Source organism: Eptatretus burgeri, chromosome 9 (assembly GCF_056783735.1).
Source record: "Eptatretus burgeri isolate ZD-2024b chromosome 9, Ebu_testis_v1, whole genome shotgun sequence".
Classification (NCBI taxonomy): domain Eukaryota; kingdom Metazoa; phylum Chordata; class Myxini; order Myxiniformes; family Myxinidae; genus Eptatretus; species Eptatretus burgeri.
In genome coordinates this window covers 23,750,690-23,771,826 of record NC_140969.1, presented here as the reverse complement: position 1 = coordinate 23,771,826, position 21,137 = coordinate 23,750,690, and the positions used below count along the sequence as shown (strand labels likewise).

The 21,137-nt window shown below is 43.2% G+C and overlaps 1 protein-coding gene across 1 annotated transcript in view; it reads right to left on the bottom strand.

Moving 5' to 3' along the window:
- Window positions 1–21,137, bottom strand: part of LOC147019722 (neurexin-1-beta-like) — a 297,943-nt gene that overhangs the window by 217,181 nt on the left and 59,625 nt on the right. The window contains exon 2 of the mRNA XM_085894387.1: window positions 19,885–20,066. Coding sequence (XP_085750513.1) covers window positions 19,885–20,066 — 182 coding nt within the window. The remainder of the gene's footprint in view (window positions 1–19,884; window positions 20,067–21,137) is intronic.

Below are 21,137 nucleotides of genomic sequence, written 5' to 3'. Positions count from 1 at the left end.
ATAATTGTACACTGAGATCAATGACGAAAACATTTTCCATCCAAATCACCTACACAGAATGTATCAAAGGTTTTTCTGGAGTTCAGAACGTACTCCAGTTTTGAGGTAGGATAAGTAAAATGTCATTGCTACAACTGTTGGATATTTTTATTTTACATGTTAACCAAAAGTGTACATGATCTTGAAAATTGTTTTGTTTGAGAACGCACTCAATGGAGATGATAAATCACACTGTTTTCTCTTGGTGCAATACTTCCCCGAGGGTGCTAACCTCTACTGTTATGTGACTGCGATGCGAGTAAATATAGTCCTGTACTAATTTTAATTTTAGGTTTTTCCTTGTGAGCTCCAAGTTGAACATGTCAGAGACATTCACAATACCAGAAGAGCACTCGGTAGAGCGTGTACCTCCGCCACATAATGCCTGATCCATGAGAACATATGGGGCCCATTCAGACCCGTCGCCAGGGCTCAATATAAAGGGGGACATATGAACTGGATGGGGGGGAGTCAGGTCAGGTATGGGAGCATGTGCCAGAACAGCGCGTCACTGCGTCCACTTTCTGCCGGTACTCCAGGGGCCTCCGTCTGGCCATCCCCCAGGCAGATGCCAGGCCCATCCCCATCTCCTTGAGATGATGGTCAACCTGCTGCAACCTTGAGGCACGTGGTCGGCCCACTGGCCTCCTCCACTCATGAGACTCCCTCGCTGAGAGAATCTGGTGAGCAGGATCAGCGTCAGGAAAACGAGCCACATGTCCATACAGCCGCAGCTGACGCTCACGGACTATGCAGGTAACAAATCTCATCCGAGTCTCTCTCAGCAACCGCTCGTTGGACACAAAATCCGACCAGCGATAGCCAAGGATTCTCCGAAGAGACCTGGTACCAAAGGAATTAAGTCTCCGTCTCAGATCCTTGGTCAAAGTCCAAGTCTCGCACCCATAGAGCAAGACTGGAAGTACCAAGGACCTGAAGACTCGGACTTTCGTCCTCCCGCACAGGTACCGGCAGCGCCACACCCCATGATCCAGTGAATCCATGACTCCCCAGGCCCGACCCAGACGTCTATTGACCTCCGGCTCACAACCTGCGGAGACATGAATATCACTGCCAAGGTAAGTGAATCTATCCACGACCTCAACATCCTCACCACAAACAGACACAGACAGGACAGCAGCATCCAAGATGTCACCGAAAGCCTGGATCTTTGTTTTGACCAAGAAATCCGTAATCCCAACGGCTCCGACTCCTCATTCAGCACCTCGAGGGCCCCCAAGAGGATGTCTAAAGTCTCCGCAAAGATGACTGCATCATCTGCAAAATCAAGGTCCGAGATCTTGACATTGCCAAACGATGCACCGCAACTTGATCTCTCCGACATCCTCCCAAAAATCCAGTCCATACAAGTGCTGAAAAGTGTGGGGGCAAGTACACATCCCTGACGAACTCCAGTAACAACTGGAAATAAGTCGGAGGCGGTACCACCACACTTCACAGCACTCTCAGTACCAGAGTAGAGTTCAGACATCAGATCGATCAGTTTTGGTGGCACCCCACGAAGACCAAGAATCCTCCAGAGGACATCCCGATTCACTGAATCGAACGCTTTACAGAGATCAACATAGGCTGCAAGCAGCCCCTGCCGAAACTCTCGTCTGCGTTCGGTGAGGACACTGGCAAGGATATGGTCAATCGTTGGACCTCTTTGGTGTAAAGCCTGACTGCTCTGGACGCTGGTGCTCAAGCAGATGGTGGCGAACCCTATCAAGAATTATCCGAGCAAAGACCTTGCCCGGCACTGAGAGCAGCGTCACCCCTCGGTAGTTGTTGCAGTCTTGGCGATCACCCTTCCCTTTCCAGAGAGGGACAACAAGGCCCCTCTTCCAGTCAGTTGGGATGATGCCTGTGTTCCAGGCAGAGCACAAAACTGCATGCAACGACGCGAGTGCAGCATTTCCACCAGCCTTGAGAAGTTCGGCATGGATGCTACAGATCCCTGGAGCTTTGCCCCGTTTCAACTGGTTCACCGCAGCCCGTGTTTCCACAAGCGATGGTGGACCACAGTTGATTCGAGGGTCAGCAACAGGAATTGTAACACCCTTGACGTCCAACTCGACAGCTGGGGGATCAGCCTGGTACAACTGCTCAAAGTAACCGGCCCAGCGGGCCTTCACTTCAGACTCCTCTGTCAAGAGCCTACCACTCTCTGCTCGAACTGCAGTGCTCCGAGGGATGGGCTTGGATGAACGTAATGCGCGAATTCCCCTGTAAGCGGGACGAGAATCACCTGTCCACAGGTGATGCTCTACCCCCTCACAGATTCCTCGCACATAGGCCTCCTTGTCCACCCTCAGTGCACGTACAGTTTTACGCCTCAGCTCCCTGAACAGCTCAGCTCTGCCATTCAGCCTGGCCCTGCGACTCTGGTCAATGGTATCCAGTGTCCCTTGAGAGACAAAATTCTTCTTTGCCCTGCGGTGAACTCCAAGGCATCCACCGGCAACATCAAGGACGGTGGTCTTGAAGGTGCTCCACAACTCTTCAGGACCCCCCAAAGCACCCAGACCCCCCAAGTGTCCACTCAGCCTGTTCGCAAACTCCTCAGCTACTCTCTCATCCCTGAGCTTGGCAACATCCAGCCTAGGCTGGGATGGTACCATTCTCCAGGATTTAAGGTGCAGCTTTAGAGTTGCTACAACAAGCCTGTGGTCAGTATTGAGGAACTGAGCACTCCGGTAGACCCTGCAGTTCTGGATCATCCTCCAACGACCGTCAATGAGGACATGGTCAATCTCCTTTGCCACACCGCCAGCGTTGGAATACCAAGTCCAGCGATGAGCTTGCGGGCGCTGAAAACATGAACCAGCCACCCTAAGTCCATGACTTCTTGCAAAGTCAAGGAACTTAGTGCTATTCTGGTTCATAGTTCCTGACCCATGGGGACTAACACACACCTCATAACCATCCCTATCAGTTCCAGTCGATGCATTGAAATCCCCCAAGACTCGAAGTGTATCTCGTCTGGGGCACTGATCAACCACAGACTCGAGTGTGGCGTAGAATGTGTCCTTCACGGTGAGATCACTCGCCTCAGTCGGAGCATAAATAGAGACCAGGGAAATGACACCTAAGGAGTGACGAATCCTTAATCTCATAATACGCTCGTTGACCGGTGTTACCTCAATTATCATTGGGGTCAGCATATTGGACACAGCTGCAGCAACTCCTTGGGTATGGTAACCATCAGAGCGACCAGACCAATAGTAGGTGTAACCACCCACCATTATCTCGCCGCAATCCGGTCTCCGAACCTCAGAGAGAGCTGCAATCCCGATGTCCAAACGTTGAGCTCAGATGATAACAGAGACAGGTGATCATCCTCTCTTAGGGATAGGACATTCCAGGCACCCACCCGAAGGGACCGCCTCAGGTTAACCCAAGGAGACCGCCGTCTGGTGGACGACACCTCAGCACCACTCCGACACACTCTCCCGCACAATGGGGGGGACACAATTATAATATTTAATATTTTTGATAACCCGGTATGTTATTGTATTCATGCAGCATTGACGCATCTATACTGAGGTTGCCGTCGCATACTAACCAAATTGATCTCAGCTAGATTTAATATGTTCTGATGTTTTTGGCCTAAAATTATTCGAATGCAGGAGAGCCACAACAAACTGGTACATTCACAATGCAGATATTCAATGATTAGACAATTGGCACCAATTCAGGTGCACTTATACAAGGTGTTGTGAAGAATTGGCATTAGAAAATTAATATACCAAAGATACAATGACTAAACAGGGGAGGTTGGCACCAGAATCAGTGCACTTTGAAATAAGACACAGTAGGCTATGACCTGCGATCATCACGTTAAACGATCAACAGCAAATACGACCAGCCTGAAGATACCACAAGGTCCGCATTTAAAGCAGTCAATTACACAGAGGTAAGGTTATGCACAAATCACTAGATATGGGATATGCAAAGCGCCAAACACAATATTTAACTGAAACATCAGAAGTACAAAACAGTCGACCACGGCGGGTGCTGACCACAACCACACTGCAACCACAACCACACACGCATCACCAGCAGTCACACACACAATCTGAACTCCTCGTATAGTTTTTATACCGCTGTACTCGCTGTCAGAAGAGCTGCAGGCGATGCGTCTCGGTGTAGAATCTTGTGAGGACCTTCTCCTTCCATTCATTCAGGCATTTACGTGTGAGGTCTCTCTCGAAGGCCAGCCATACCAGTTGTGCCTTGCGTGCATGGCGCATGGACCGTCGATGGTCAGTGAAGACATTCCTCAATGTTGAGAATGAGTTTTCACACATGGCAGTGGACGCACCAAATGTTAGTCCAAGTCTCATAGCAGTCACGACACTTGGCATGGCTTCCAGCGTTTTGTGGTATGTTGAGAGGAGTTTTTGTGTTGTCCATCTCTCGTTTGGCTGCTTTTGTGTCTGTGAGTGAATAAACTACTTTGCAACCACACACTCTGTTTCACTGATGGTTGACTTTGTTAATGTCATGATGTGCTGGAGCAAGTGGGGATCCAAAAACGTGCCATTTTCAGGATTCAAGGCAGCGAGTGAACGGGCGAGTTGTGTGTTGCGCTCACTGAAGCGCTGAGCGATCTCGCCAAGCACAGTGTCAATTGCGCCGTAAAAAACCCTCTGCAGTTCCGTCTTGTCATTGTCGTTGTTTTGTCCTGTAGTCTCCAAAACTACAAACTGTTCCAAGTTCTTATGCATTGTGCGTCTCCGTTTTGGTGGTGCAGGTGTAGAAGTGTGAGCATCGTTGGCCTTGTTCCACAGATCAGTGAACTCATCCTCAGAGCGGAGTTTCTTCACGCACTCTGCAGCACTCGCCACCAGTTCCAACCCCGTTGGCAAGTCCATGTCCTCTGCCTGCAAGAGTCCGTTAGGGCCATCTAACAACATCAGCAGTTTTTGTACAAACATAGCAATGAACATGAAGGCAGGCCCAGAGACTTCCTGCAAAAGCCCAATAGCCTCCATCCTCATCTCTGCACCGTAGGCATGCTCTGCATCAATCTCCGACAGTAAGGATGTGATATCCTTAAAAGATCCTATTATCACAGACACGGTGGCTAAATGTCCCGTCCACCTTTGATCAAGAAGTCGTTTTAACCGCTCACCTTTATACTGTGCAGTGACAGTGGGCTTTCTGAAGAATTTGTACAGGCAACAACAAACCTCGAGGAAATCAGTGACAGCTTTCTCTGTTGCCAGTGCGTGGACAACTACCAGATGGAGTTGGTGATTTAAGCAGTGCACATAGGGGATTTCTCTTTCCAATATCTCTTGCAACAACGTTTGCACCCCACCTTGCTTCCCAGCCATTACCGAAGCCCCGTCGTACACCTGACTTAATATTTTTGACGTGTCAAGTCCTGTTTTTGTCAGCTCTGCAATTATTACGTCTGTCAATGTTTTTGCATCTCCAGCGTCGGCTGTAGCTATTGTGAGTACACGCTCTGTTGCTTCATTTGATGCCGATACAAAGCGAATGATGATTGATATGTTCTCACATTCAGTGGGGTCCCTCGTCCCATCCACCTTGATGGTAAACCACGATGTGCCGACTTCTTCCTCGATGGCATCCGTCACAACATTACTCAATGTGCAGATCAGTTCATTCTGCATTTCCGGATGAGTATAGCTTGCGTTTCGTGGGATATGCTTTATTATTTCGGCTAGCTTGGTGTCTTTTTTGAGTGTGTAGTTTAAAAGGGAGTGAAAGAGCCAACTGTGCCCGTCTGACATCTCCTCAAAATTATCAAGGCTCCATCTGAAAGGTAACTGATTTTCTGCAAGAAATCCCACAACATCTATAAGAGCAGACACATAGTACCAGTTTTTATTTAGCTGGTCAGCATTGAGGAGTGTGGAAATCTCTGTCCGTTGGCCAGCTTCTGTCGGTATTTCATCGACATGATCGTCTCCTCCTCCTCCTCCAACTCCTCCCACAACATGTCTTTCATCATCTTCTCTATTTTCGTCGGTTGCATTTTTTCCTTTTCTTAGCCATTTTCGTATATCCATGTCTTTTTCTACTGCTCAAGCTAGCGCTCTCCGTGACTCGTCCCTCGCGACTTGACACATTTGACGGTTTTATTTATTAAATTATGCATCCATCAAAAACAGGTTTATCTGCATAATTTCAAATGTAAGCACGATTGCAAACACACATATTTTTAATTTTTATTAGAAAATTACTTTTGTAAGATGGAGGGTTGTGAAGGTCACGTGGTGCACTTCATCTTTAATTATGTAAATTTATGTCTTTTCCTTATTCATATAATCATATTATTACGATATAACATTTTTCCTAACTTTCAGCCAATCAGGTAACCTGCTTATTAGGGCCTCCATATCGAAGAGGCTGATTGGCTATTCCTTAAAACTAAATGATCCACGATATATATATATATATATATATATATATATATATATATATATATATATATATATATATATATATATATATATATATATATATATATATATATATATATATATATATATATATAACCACCCACAACATCAACATTCGACACGAGGTCTTGTGGCTGTCTGTCGTCTTGGCTGCTGGCATTGGTGTTTGCGTTATTATCTTTTATATTGTGGGCTTGGACTGTATGTCTTGCCAATTGCTTTTGGAGATGAGCTGGCAAGTGCACACTTATGTCTTGACTGTTCTTCAAAGAAGGATATTATTAAAGAACAGTTTCTCCAAGAAGGCCTTATTATTCACCACGTTGAACATCTGGAATAAGGGTTTTAGTTCACACAGGTGAACTCTTAAACAACAAGGAGTTCACAGTGGGCGCTCATCCTTAAACACTAAGTTGTTCAGAGGGTGCAACAGGGCATAAATGGGTGGCGTACAAGTGGGGGGGGGGCACCAGATGCGCCATGAGGGGGCATTGCACCCAAATTCCCCCCCCCCCTAGCGACGGGCCTGGGCCCATTACATTTTTGAAATATCATGTTAAACAGTGTATATCGTTTTTGGCCCGAATCTCTCAATGGTGAAGAATCACTTTAAAAATTAAATAATTCTCGTATCCGGATCCGGATTCGGATCTTCACCAAAATCGAATAAACTCGTCCATGCAAAACACCCAACCTGTCCACTAAGTTTCATCAGAATCCGTCCACAACGTTTTCAGATATTGTGCTATATATTAGTTTATCCTGATCTCTCAATGGTGAAGAATCACTAAAAAAATTATCAGATCCGGATCCTTATTCAGATCTTCACTAAAATTAAAACAATTCTTCCTTGTCACACACCTAACTTGTCTACCAAGTTTCGTCTGAATCCGTCCACAACTTTTTGAGATATCGTGCTATATATCGTTTTTGGCCATCTCTCAATGGTGAAGAATCACTTCAAAAATTCTAGTAGTCGCATCCGGATCCGGATCTTCACCAACATCTAATCAGTTCGTTCTTGTCACACACCTAAACTGTTCACAAAATTTCATCCACATCCGTTCACAACTTTTTGAGATATCATGCACACAAACAAACAGACAAGTGAAAAGTCACTCAAAGGGCGACACTTGGCAAAACAGCACGAAGGAGAACGACACTCGGTAGAGCGAATACCTCTGCCAGATGAAACAGTTCACGTTTTGTATCGCACTGATGGGCTGGATCGAAACCAAAATCTAATCCGCTTGCTCATGGTACCTAATCAACCAATCCACCTTATCTTGTCATAACTCATCCACAACTTTTGATATATATATATATATATATATATATATATATATATATATATATATATATATATATATATATATATATATATATGTATGTACATCGTTTTTGGCCCTATCTATCAATTTTAGAAATTAGGCCTGTGCTGACATTTTGACCATGAATTAATCGGTGGTTGAATTCATTGACCTGACATGCAAATCCTGTTCAAATTTCAAGTCAATCATATGCAAATTGAGGATTTTAGAAAGTGATCATAAGTTGTTGAGCATTTCACCTCTATTGACCTTTTGGCATGTGCTGACCTCAATAATAATTGGTGGTTGTATTCAGTGCGCTGATCTGCAATTGGTCTTCAAATTTCAAGTTAATCGGATTAAAATTGAGAGATTTTAGAAATTTGGCCGATGTTGAACTTTTGGTCTACGTTGACCATTTGGCCTATGGTGACCTCAAAAATAATAGGTGGTTGAATTCAGTGACCTGATATGTAAATCATTTTTAAATTTCAAGTCAATCTGATAAAAATTGAGGATTTTAGAAATTTGGTCAATATTGACCTTTTGCCCTATGCTGACCTCAAAATGAATAGGTGGTTGAATTCAGGGACGGAATATGCAAGTTGTCTTCAAATTTCAAGTCAATCGGATGGAAATTGAGGATTTTCAAAAATTTGGCTCAATTTGACCCAAATTGGCCTTTTGGCCGAAGTTGATCTCAAATTTAATAGGTGGTTGAATTCACCGAACTGATGTGCAAATGGTCTTCAAATTTCAAGTCAATCGGATGAAAATTGACAATTTTAGAAGCAATTTTAAAATTTGGCCTATGTTGGGTTGACCTTATGGCCTATGTTGATCTTTTGACCTACATTAACCTCAAAAGTAATAGGTGGTTGAATTCAGTGACCTGTTATGCAAATATTTTTCAAATTTCAAGTCAATCGGATGAAATTTGAGGATTTTAGAAAATTTGGCTCAAGTTGGCCTATTGGCCAATGTCGACATTTTTGGTCGACCAAATTTTACGAAACCATCGCATGGTCGGTGGCATTAATCTCTGAAAATTTCACAACGATCAGTTGAGCTGTTTGGGCAGGAGGCGAGCAGACAGTCAAACAAACAAACAAACAAACAAACAGGAAGAAGATGTTGTGCAGAGCACAAAACTTGCAAAATCCATTAAACAAATTTGACCTCAAAAATAATTGGTGGTTGAATTCAATGGCCAAATACTCCTCTTCAAATTTCAAGTCAATCAGATGAAAAATGGCAATTTTAGAAATTCGGCCTATGTTGTCCTTTTGGCCTCTGTTGACCTTTTGGCCGATGGTGACCTCAAAAATAATTGGCTGCTTGAATCCAGTGACGTGACATGAAAATGCCCTTCAAATTTCAAGTCAATCAGATGAAAATTGAGGATTTTAGAAATACAGCCTTTTTTTGACCTTGGGCATATGTTGACCTTTTGGTCCATGTTGAACTCAAAATTAATTGGCAGGTTGAATCCAGTGACCTGAAATATAAATCCTCTTCAAGTTTCAAGTCAATTGGATGAAAATTGAGGATTTTAGAAACACCACCTTAGTTGTTGACCTTGGACCTGTGTTGACCTTTTGATCGATGTTGAATTCAAAAATAATTGGCTGGTTGAATTCAGTGTCCTGAAATATCAATCCTCTTCAAATTTCAATCAGTCAATCAGACACATGGCAAAACAGCGCAAAGTAGAACGGCACTCGGTGGAGCGCATAGCTCTGCCAGGTGGAACAGTTCAGATTTTGTATCCCACTGATGGGCTGGATCTGAACCAAAACCAAATTTGCTTGTTATTGTCACCTTAGCAACTCGTCCACCTTGTTTTGTCATAATTCGTGCACAACTTTTTGAGATGTAGTGATATATATATATATATATATATATATATATATATATATATATATATATATATATATATATATATATATATATATATATATATATAGTTTTTGGCCCGATCTATCAATTTAATAAATTAGCCTTGTGTTGACCTTTTCACCTACAAAATTAATTGGTGGTTGAATTCAGCGACCTGATATGAAAACGCTCTTCACATTTCAAGTCAATCAGATGAAAATTGGGTATTTTAGAAAATTTGGCCCAAATTGGCCTTTGGGCCTAGTTTGACCTTTTGATCTAAGTTTACCTCAAAATTAATAGGTGGTTAGATTCAGTGACCTGACATGCAAATGCTCTTCAAATTTCAAGTTAATTGGATTAAAATTGAGGATTTTAGAAATTTGGCCTATGTTGACCTTTTGGACTATGGTAACCTCAAGCATAATTGGTGGTTGAATTCAGTGACCTGCTGCGTAAATCCTTTTCAAATTTCAAGTCAATCGGATGATAATTGAGGATTTTAGAAAATTTGGCCAAAATTGGCCTTTTAGCCTATTTTGACCTTCTGGCGAATGTTTACCTCAAAATGAATAGGTGGTTGAATTCAGTGACCTTATATGCAAATGCTCTTCAATTTTCAAGTGAATTCGATTAAAATTGAGGATTTTAGAAATTTGGCATTAAGCCTGGTGTTGGCTTAGTGGTTAGGGCAGCGGCTTGGGATCCAAGGGTCCTGAGTTCAAGCCCCGTTGGCTGCTGAATTAACACCAGGGGGTTGACTCAGCCTGTCATCCTTCCGAGGTCGGTGAAATGAGTACTAGTGTACTGGTCCCGGTGTATGCTCCGGTTAGAATAGGTGTACCATATCCCTGTGTGTCGTAAGAGGCGACCAGGGTTGGCGTCAGGAAGGGCATCCGGCCATAAAAAAAAAACATTGCCTCAAGAAAAAGCCAAACCCCTGCATAGCAGGGAAAAATGGCTGTAAAAACGGTCATTTTTTTTTTTTTTTTTAGAAATTTGGCCTATGTTGAGCTTGTGGTCTATGTTGACCATTTGGCCTATGATGACCTCAAAAATAATAGGTGGTTGATTTCAGTGACCTGATATGTAAATCCTTTTCAAATTTCAAGTCAATCGGATGAAAATTGAGGATTTTAGAAAATTTGGCCCAAATTAGCCTTTTGGTCAATGTTTACCTCAAAATTAGTAGGTGGTTGAATCCAATGACCTGATATGCAAATGCTCTTCAAATTTCAAGTTATTTTGATTAAAATTGAGGATTTTAGAAATTCGGCCTATGTTGACCTTTTGGCCTATGGTGACCTCAAAATTAATAGGTGGCTAAGTTCAGCGACCTGAAATTCAAATGGTCTTCAAATTTCAAGTTAATTGGATTAAATTGAGGATTTTAGAAATTTGGCCTATGTTGGTCTTTTTGCCTATGGTGACCTTTAGGCCTCTGTTTACCACAAAATGAATAGGTGGTTGAATTCAGTAAGATGATGTGCAAATGTTCTTCAAATTTCAAGTCAATCGTATGAAAATTGAGGATTTTAGAAACAATATTAAAATTTGGCCTATGTTGGGTTGACCTTATGACCACCTATGTTGACCTTTTGACCTATGTTAACCTGAAAAGTAAAAGGTGGTTGAATTCGCTGACCTGATATACAAATCCTATTCAAATTTCAACTCAATTGGATGAAATTTGAGGATTTTAGAAAATTTGGCTCTAATTGGCCTATTAGCCTATCTAGACCTTTTTGGTCGACCGAATTTTACGAAACTTCAATGCGTGACCGTCGATGGGTCAGTGACATTAATCTCCGAAAAATTCAGAATGATCTGTTGGGCAGTTTGGCCTGGAGACGAGCTGACAGACAAACAAACAAACAAACAAACAAACAAAAAACAGCTGATCAACATACTTGTCAAAAAAAAATCTTTTTTTTTTCCAAGTAACAAACAAATCGACAGAAAGAGGTGGAAACATAACCTCCTTCACCTCCAGTGGCAGAGGTAGTACACCTTCAATCAGTGCAGGAATTTGGAATCGCCTCGAATACTGACACGCAATAGCCTATTCATTCAGAATGGATCTTTAACATCCACCCGTGAATGCTAGTAGTCAAAATAACTAGCTTACCGAACCCCTGAAGGATGGCATACTCATTGATCTACTATCCATCCACCCATCCACCCATCCATCAGGACCATACTCTGTGCAGAGCGTTGGTGCTGCCTAAGCAGTCTCCTTGGCTATTGGATACAATCCTGGATGGGTCGCCACTCCGACACAGGATATCAGCAAGCTGGCACTCATTTTGCTGACCTCGGAAGGTTAACGGGCCGAGTCAACCCCACCTGGTATTAATTCAACAGCCAGATGGGATTTGAACTCAGGACCCTAGGATCTAAAGCCCACCACCCTAACCATTAAGCCAACACCAGACATATTGATCTACGATGGTGAGTTTAGAGTTATGAGTACACCTGCTCCCTTTGGGAGCGACAGGAAGGGTCATGTTATGATCTTCTCTGGGGTATATTGATGACAATATATCCAGGCTCGGGTCCGTTAGTCTGTGATCTAAGCGATAAGCATATTGTCGCGGGGGTGGCCGGCCCAAGTTAACCCCCCGACACAAATTTGCCGGAGCCAGGCGATTAACACCAACAACCTCCTGGGATGGCCGAGCGGTTCCTTATTAAGAGGTGGTGGACACGATGATTGATGGAGATTTTAACACGTGCTCCAAGGATATGGCGGAGGAGTTCTGGGAATGGAATGGTTACACAGGGATTAATCCGCGAACCCCACTGCAAATTGACGAATACTATTTCTTCAAAATAAACATATTTAATGCACATATACAAATGTTTACAAGAGAGCCTGGTGTTGGCTTAGTGGTTAGGGTGGTGGCTTGGGATCCCACTGTCCTGAGTTCAAGCCCCGTTGGCTGCTGAATTAACACCAGGGGGTTGACTCAGCCTGTCATCCTTCCGAGGTCGGTGAAATGAGTGCCAGTGTACTGGTCCCGGTGTATGCCCCGGTTTGAATAGGTGTACCATATCCCTGTGTGTCGTAAGAGGTGACCAGGGTTGGCGTCAGGAAGGGCATCCGGCCATAAAACATTGCCTCACAAAAAGCCAAACCCCTGCACAGCAGGGAAAAATGGCTGTAAAAACGGTCATTTTTATTTTTATACAAATGTTTACAAGACGATAATGCAAAATGTAGTAATACCAAAACAAATAAATAACTCCGACGGTCGAGGTCTCACATACGGACACAAATTCAGACAAAGGGGTGTGACCAAAATGAAAAGAACCCCCCCCCCCTTTTTTTAAGTGCACTGGGACTCAGCTTGGGCTGGAGCTGATTCCCGTCAAACCCAGAATGGAGGCACCTCCACCAGCACTTGCACATGCAGGCAAAATGGAGCTTCACTTGTAGCAGGGCATAGGCACGCAAGATGGAGCCATCGCTCGTAGCCGGGCAGACGTACGCCAGGCAATCCGCAAGCAGCTTTCCACACGCAGGCTCAACAACGTGCCAACCTTCCTCTTCCAAAGGTGCCTCCTGCCTCGTGTGGTCCTCACACCGACCTCGTGTGTGTGCTCTGCCGAACTCCCATCCTATCCAGACGGAAGCCTTCCACCATCCCCATGTGCAATGCACCAGCCTCTCCCGTCTCTTCGATCACTCCCCTCTCTCATCCCATTCAGTCGGAACCTCCAACACCCTCTGCAATGCGCCCTATATCCTCCGCCTCCAGGGCGTAGCCTGCTTGCCCCCCAAACCCGGGAAGGTGGGGCTTCTCCTGTTTGTAGTCATTTCAGGGATGCGTTTCCCAGCTTCACGGCCTGGCTTGCAAGATAAAAAAAAACATCAGGAAAATCACGTACTGGGGGACATCTTTTTACTCAATAAGCTAACTAACACTGCACCACCCCTTGTGTGGTGACATGTCACACTTAAGCTCACAGATTCCCTAACTTCGTTCGATCGAGATGCTTCTACTTGTCCACGGACCAAGCAACTCTGCACAATGCTACACTTCCTTATTAAATCATTCCATCTACCCCCACAACCGTAACAATATAATGCCCCAAGAACATCGGGTTTCCTCCCTTTCAGTTTCATGTGAATAACAGTAGCGACTGTTTCAAAAGGTAATCATACCTGCCTGCGGTTTATAATATTGTTACTTCCGGTTGGGGTGCCCCATGAAACGCCACAATAAGTTATTTTTCCACGGTAACATGGCGTTTGTCCAGGGAGGAAAAAAAACCTCTTACGGAGGGGTGTATTATTAATATCAATATTGTTTTACAATAACATTAATGTTTTGCTCTTATCACTAGTGCTGTTATTACTGTTGTCAATAGAAGGGGCATTGGAAAAAACATCATGATAAGCTATTTATACACCTTAACACAGATTTCGCCCAAGGTGGAAAAACCCCATTTGAGGAGGAGGGCAAATGATGTCACAACAACCTCCATCATGTGACCCAAAGTCCTGTCAAGCTTGGTTGAGATTAGATAAGTAATGACTGAATGCATCACGGTCAGACAAACAGATAGACACCGAATTACGTATTTTAGTATAATAAGGGGAATCAAATGCAGACTATGCAATTGGAAGTGTGTCTAAACGATAGCCTCTCAGTCCAGTTAATATCGCTGCTAATCTTAAACATGAAACATCACAGTCACAATAATAGAGAGGAAAACTGCTCTGATAGGGAGGTAAAGCATTTGGGAATGGCTGCGATCAATGCTTGCATGCTTTTCATACCAATTCCTCGTGCGAAAGGGTCTTCATCAACGTGCACCTACATGCATGCAATCTTTTAACATACCTGGTTCAGTGGCATTTACATTTCCTTTCGCATTTCACAATCTGTTACGCGACCTAATGCAATAGTTCCATTGCATGCTGGATTTGCAGTTTGTTTTTAATCAGGGTATTTATGGTACCTGGCAAGAAAGGTGTGCATCAGAGAATAATAAACACGAATCCAATTGAGGAGGGGAGGGGGGGGAGAAAAGTTAATCCACAAATATTCCCCTGAAATCACATCATGCATTGCCTACCAAAAATTATATCGCACATCATCGCTGATCATGACCTTTGGGATGAAAGATCTTTCAAATTTGTTTTCAATGAAGACGATTAATTTATTGTGTTTAATAAGTGTTCTTAATCCCCCACAACATCGTCCTGCATGGCCTCATTTGAGATGCATGCAGAAGTAAAATAAAAACAGCCCTGCCGATAATGAGATGGCCTCTTTACAACATTCTGCTGAACACATACATTCATTACCTCATCGGTGCAACACAGGCAAAATAATTGCTTATCATTTGCATCTGGATTTCCATGTTCATACATATGGTTGAATCGATCAAACCAGTTTACACACCAAATAAGAGAGTAGACCGACAATGCTTTGATAATTGGTTAACATTACATGTTGTGCCACAAAATTCCTCTTTACCTTTTGTGATCAACATCTTGTTCTATTACCAGGAAGCATAAAAATCAAATTTTGGCAAGTCAAACCTATTTGTGCATAGGTTGACAAGCCAGAAACTTTAGGTGCCAAATGATATTTTGTATACAATTGATGTCAATCTTAATGATGAGCAGGATACATAGGTTGATAACATACTTGCTACTGTATTATCCTGGAATGACATTAATCCCAGAAAGTAGGATCCTAAAATTGTCATGGTGTTAGGATCAACAAGGGAACTGCATCTTAGATCATATGATCCTTCATTGCCTGAGTTGCTTTCCTGTAAGATACACTACGGTCAATATTTCTGCACTGGGTTGTTCAACCACAGCTGTCTTTTCAGGAAGTTTTGTTTGTTGTCTTGACTCCCATATTTTATCAATTATCACGTTTCATCTGAGATGGGTATTCTGGAAAACAGTTGTGCTGCAAAAGGCTATTATCCACTTCACAAAGACCTCTTATCATTGTGAAACATGCTATTATTATTCTTATCCATCCATTGGGACCATACTCTGTGCAGAGCGTTGGTGCTGTCTAAGTAGTCTCCTTGGCTATTGGACACAATCCTGGATGGGTCGCAACTCTGACACAGGATACCAGCAAACTGGCACTCATTTTGCCGACCTCAGAAGGATGACAGGCAGAGTCAATCCCACCTGGTATGAATTCAACAGCCGAGGGGGATTTGAACTCAGGATCCTCGAATCCCAAGCCCACCACCCTAACCATTAACCAACACCAGGCATATTATTCCTATAGATGGGTAGAAGTAGTGGCAGCTGATTGTACGTATTGAATGAAAGGAGGGGTGAGGGTCAAACTGTTGTTGCATCCACCACGACATAGGCAACCCAATCCCCCTACCCCCACCCGCCACCCTGATCCTTATGAAATGGCAAAATTTGTGATGGGCTTTATGGAGGTGATTGGTGTTCAGAGTTTCCGTACAAATACTTTTGTGAGTAATTTCACTTGTCCCTTCCACAAGCCAAGGAAGATGACGCTGCCCACAGGCAGCAGGCAGCCAATGACAGGGACCAGCCACATGCTGGAAAGGTGGTCCCTAAGGGCTGAAAAGCCACATCATCACATCCACATGAGAGTAGAGGTTGAGATGAAACAGAGTACAGCAGATCGTTCTCTCTCTCTCTCTCTCTCTCTCTCTCTCTATCTCTATCTCTATCTCTATCTCTATCTCTATCTCTATCTCTATCTCTATCTCTATCTCTATCTCTATCTCTATCTCTATCTCTATCTCTCTCTCTCTCTCTCTCTCTCTCTCTCTCTCTCTCTCTCTCTCTCTCTCTCTCTCTCTCTCTCTCTCTCTCTCTCTCTCTCTCTCTCTCTCTCTCTCTCTCTCTCTCTCTCTCTCTCTCTCTCTCTCTCTCTCTCTCTCTCTCTCTCTCTCTCTCTCTCTCTCTCTCTCTCTCTCTCTCTCTCTCTCTCTCTCTCTCTCTCTCTCTCTCTCTCTCTCTCTCTCTCTCTCTCTCTCTCTCTCTCTCTCTCTCTCTCTCTCTCTCTCTCTCTCTCTCTCTCTCTCTCTCTCTCTCTCTCTCTCTCTCTCTCTCTCTCTCTCTCTCTCTCTCTCTCTCTCTCTCTCTCTCTCTCTCTCTCTCTCTCTCTATCTCTATCTCTATCTCTATCTCTATCTCTATCTCTATCTCTATCTCTATCTCTATCTCTATCTCTATCTCTATCTCTATCTCTATCTCTATCTCTCGCTATCTCTCTATCCCTCTCTTGTGGCTCTTGGGAAAAAGACCATCAAGAGGAAATGTGTGTGTCCCCTCATTGCTGTCTCATTGCCATCCTCCCGCCATGTCACGTCAGTCCTTTGGTTGTGCAGCCAAGACCAGCTTGTACCACCTCAAATCCTCACCTGTTTTCCCCTTTGTTCCTCAGTTGAGTCAGGTAATTTGGCACCATAGCAGGGTTTAGTTCTATGCCTGGTGTTGGCTTAATGGTTAGGGTGGTGGGCTTGGGATCCGAGGATCTTGAGTTCAAATCCCACTTTTCTGTTGAATTAATAGCAGGTGGGGTTGACTCTGCCTGTCATCCTTCCGAGGTCGGCAAAATGAGTGCCAGCTTGCTGGTATCCTGTGTCGGAGTGGTGACCCGTCCAGGATTGTGTCCACTAGCCAATGAGACTGCATCGGCAGCACCAACGCTCTGCACAGAGTATGGTCCCAATGGATGGATGGGGATTAGTTCTATTCCTGTAATAAGTTTGCATACTTCCGTCCACCCTATTTGAGTCTGTTGACCAGCAGATCTATCCGTTTATTTATGTATAGTCTCGTCTTCCTTATCCCCCATATTCTTTTTATAATAATCAATTGTTTGGATAAAAACATCTTCTCACCTTCTTGCCTTCCCACGCATGAGCAACCACCTGTTTTTTAGCATCTGAATGATCCTTGAGTGACTGTGCATTGGTAGATGAATGTAGTTTGAGTTATTAAAAGAATGCAGTGTGAATTCAGAGATCGTTTGGCCTTCCATAGTGGGAGCGGTGCTACACGAGACACATTTAAATCGAGAATTTGTGTCATCCCCAATTCAAACAACCCCCCACACTCTCTTTCCACCTTGAACCCCGGGGGCTAATTAAAAAAAAATTATCACCTAAAACCTTCCTGTGTACACCCCGAGTACAACCCCCAGCTTTAGACTCATTCCATCCAATGGTTTAGGAATGCATAAAAGTCAAACAAGCAAACAAACACACAAACATACAGACACTTCTCAAATTTATTATTTATAGAATATCGTATTATTAAGTGATCCACCCAACACTAACTAGCCTCATCACTCCATTATTCGTTATTCAGGCCATTGCTGGCATTGTGGAATTTGGAGTCCACAACGTCAGGTTTGATCACATGACAATATATTCTCAGAAAGAGAAGATTCTTTTATAAAAGCCACCCGACACAGCACTCTTACCTTATCTTTCACACATCTTCATTGGCTTTTATCGTGATATTTCTTGTCGATGAGGCCTTTATCAGTGTCTTTCCAGCATTTACAAGCACACAATCATACTAGTAGCTACTCTGTATTGCGTGGCAACTTGGTCTTGTCAGTGGGCAGTTGACATACATTCGCCTTACCAGATAGATCCAACAGATTAAGGTATTTACATCCTTGAAACACCTCTTCCCAAGCATTGTAGCTACTCTTAAACACTTGGCTGATGATAAGTCAGGTGATTGCGGACTAGAACAGAAGCTCATGGCTTGCTGTCATGAATCGCGTCCTATGACGAGCTTCTGCCATTTGTAGTTATCAAACATACCATGACAGTTGAAAGCAAGCTCACAACAATGCTGCAAGGACAGTGTATGGAATTCAGGCAAGTTGACACTGTCATCATTGAGACTAAACAAATTATCATGATGAGAAGGAATGCAAATCAGTACCATAAGACCTGGTATGAAAAGGTCAGCAAAAAGTCGGTTAGCACCAACTCTGGTGATAAGAATAAACATCCTTTAACCACCTCATCAAGTGGAATAGCAGAACAACAGGCCCAACCCACCAGCCAAAGATGCAAAACAGTACCATCTACAGGCAATAACTACTATTTCTGGATCATCTACTAAGTAATGTTAACAAGAGATGAATTTCCAAAACATAGAGAAGTATTCTGGAATGTATGCAATTCTTGCATACAGAGGTCTGGAGAGACAAAACTATCCAGAACTGGCAAGAAATACCCCAGCATAAATCAAGACGAACTGAAAACAGAAATGCTTGACTGGGAAACCATGTGGGCAGTCAACACAGCACCAGAAGACCTACCAAATGACTGCAAGAGCAGTTTAAGCGGCTTCAATGTCCTCTAGTTGCCTAACCGTTCTGTGCTGCTAAGAATGCTCTTCACACTTCCTGTGACAATCTGCACAGCATTGCGTAGCTTCAGCACGACGAAGAAACGGATAACCTACCTCCGGTCAACAATGAATAGTGAATGGTTGACCGGTCTTGCTCTCATGAACATTCATCATGAAATTGACCCTTGTGATAACCTTAACAAAGTTGGAAAGATATTTCTCAATATGCACCCCTAGCACTTTCAATACCCAGAGATTGTCTCGAGTTAAAGGAATCAGATACTCGTACTTTGCGTCACTTTTTGTAATAACCTTCCTCCCCACATGGTTGTAATTGTGATTCAGCGATGGTCGTGATTTCTGCCACCCATGAGTAAACCTTGGTTGCTAGGACATTGAAAAGGCACGCACCACTTTGGATCACATTTAACAACAATAAGGAATATGCTACAATCAAATGACTATCCCATCGTCATAAAAAAATTCACATCAGCAAATCTTGTTTTACTATCTTGTATTAATATCGTATTAATATCCACACGCATTGCATTTCGTCACAATGTGGTGATCAAAAGCCAGTATGCAAAATGAAACAAATCGGTGTATTACGCAAGTTTTTCAACATACTTCAAATTATTTAGTGCTACCATTTTCATTCCATTTGCATTAGGCAACCCTATAGTGATAAATCCTGAAATATAGACAATATTAAAATAATGCACGAGTTAAAGATGGGCGTGAGAAATAAAACCACACAGGGAGTTACGCTCAAGCACCATAAATATATTGTTGCATAAAATGGGAAAATAATGTTCTTTTGTTATAAATAAAGGAAGGCTCGAAGGTAGAGACAAAAGTGTTGGCTTACCAGGCGTAGTTCTAGGAAATCTCCTAAAGAAGGAGCGGAATCGATGCGTACCAGCACCGCGTTCGACACCAGAGTGGCAAACCACACAGTCAGTCGGTCGGCACGAGTGCTTGGTCTTCCACGCACTGGCCAAGTATACAACAGCAGGCCACCGGGCTCCAAAAACAGCACACTCGGTCCACCTGGGATTGAGATAGTAATGGAGTGACAAAAGTGAGTGGGTGGGTGACTGAGATTTTTGTTTTTGTCATATTCACCGATCACCATAAATAATAGCGGTGCACGTGTATGCTATATTGTTGGTGGCAAGATTGAAATGTACAAAAAGCACAGCTAAAGTGCTTTTTGGGCATGCCCAATCAAACATTGGGCATCACAGCTTAAGTGAAGGAAACCAAGGCAATACCATCAAGCAATATGATTGAGAAATGTGCTCATGCTGAGGCACTTGATACGGCCCTGGCGCATACGAGTATAATCAGCGCTGGAAACAAACCAAAGATGCTTTAAAAATGAAAATTTACATTTTTGTTCAATTATTATGTGCATATGTTATTCGCACTGAAATAAGGCGATTACTTTCCCATTATGATATTAAAATGAGTTTTTGGTTAATGTACACATGGTGATTGTGTTTCAGCTTGGACGATGGCACTGCATTGCTAACGATGAAGCATCCAAAAACTTCTGCATGGAAAATAGTTTGTTTTAAGAATGGAATTAGTTATGAAACAAGTTTTGCGGGTGAGTCGTGGAAGTGGTGGTAAATTGGCTGATCAGGCGACCCAATGGATAGCCCACGTAACACCATCTCCTTGGTGCGAAGGCCGTTGATGTGTCTCAGACTTTAACTTTTGTATGTTTAACATTTAAAACACACCAAAGTATATTTTATTTGTCAATATATAAGTATACATTACCAATCGGAAAATATATAAAGGTATACATTTCTAAGTGCACTTCATCGTACTTTTGTTGGCACATTGGACGATTGCATCTTGCTTGCCACATCTCGTTTTAAACATGTCATGTGTAAATACCTGAAGCCTGATCCATTGGGAAATAAATTAATATACCATATACACAAATAGGGACTAGGAAACTTGGGCAGAGGAAAGGGCCATTTGGTCAATGCCATATCTACACCCATTGACTTAATCCATTATTTTACTTATCTTCAGTGTTTTTGCCCCCATTATATTGTTGTCCTTGCCTCTAAGCCGTCTAGCCTGGGTTTGAATGTCGACCCAGCT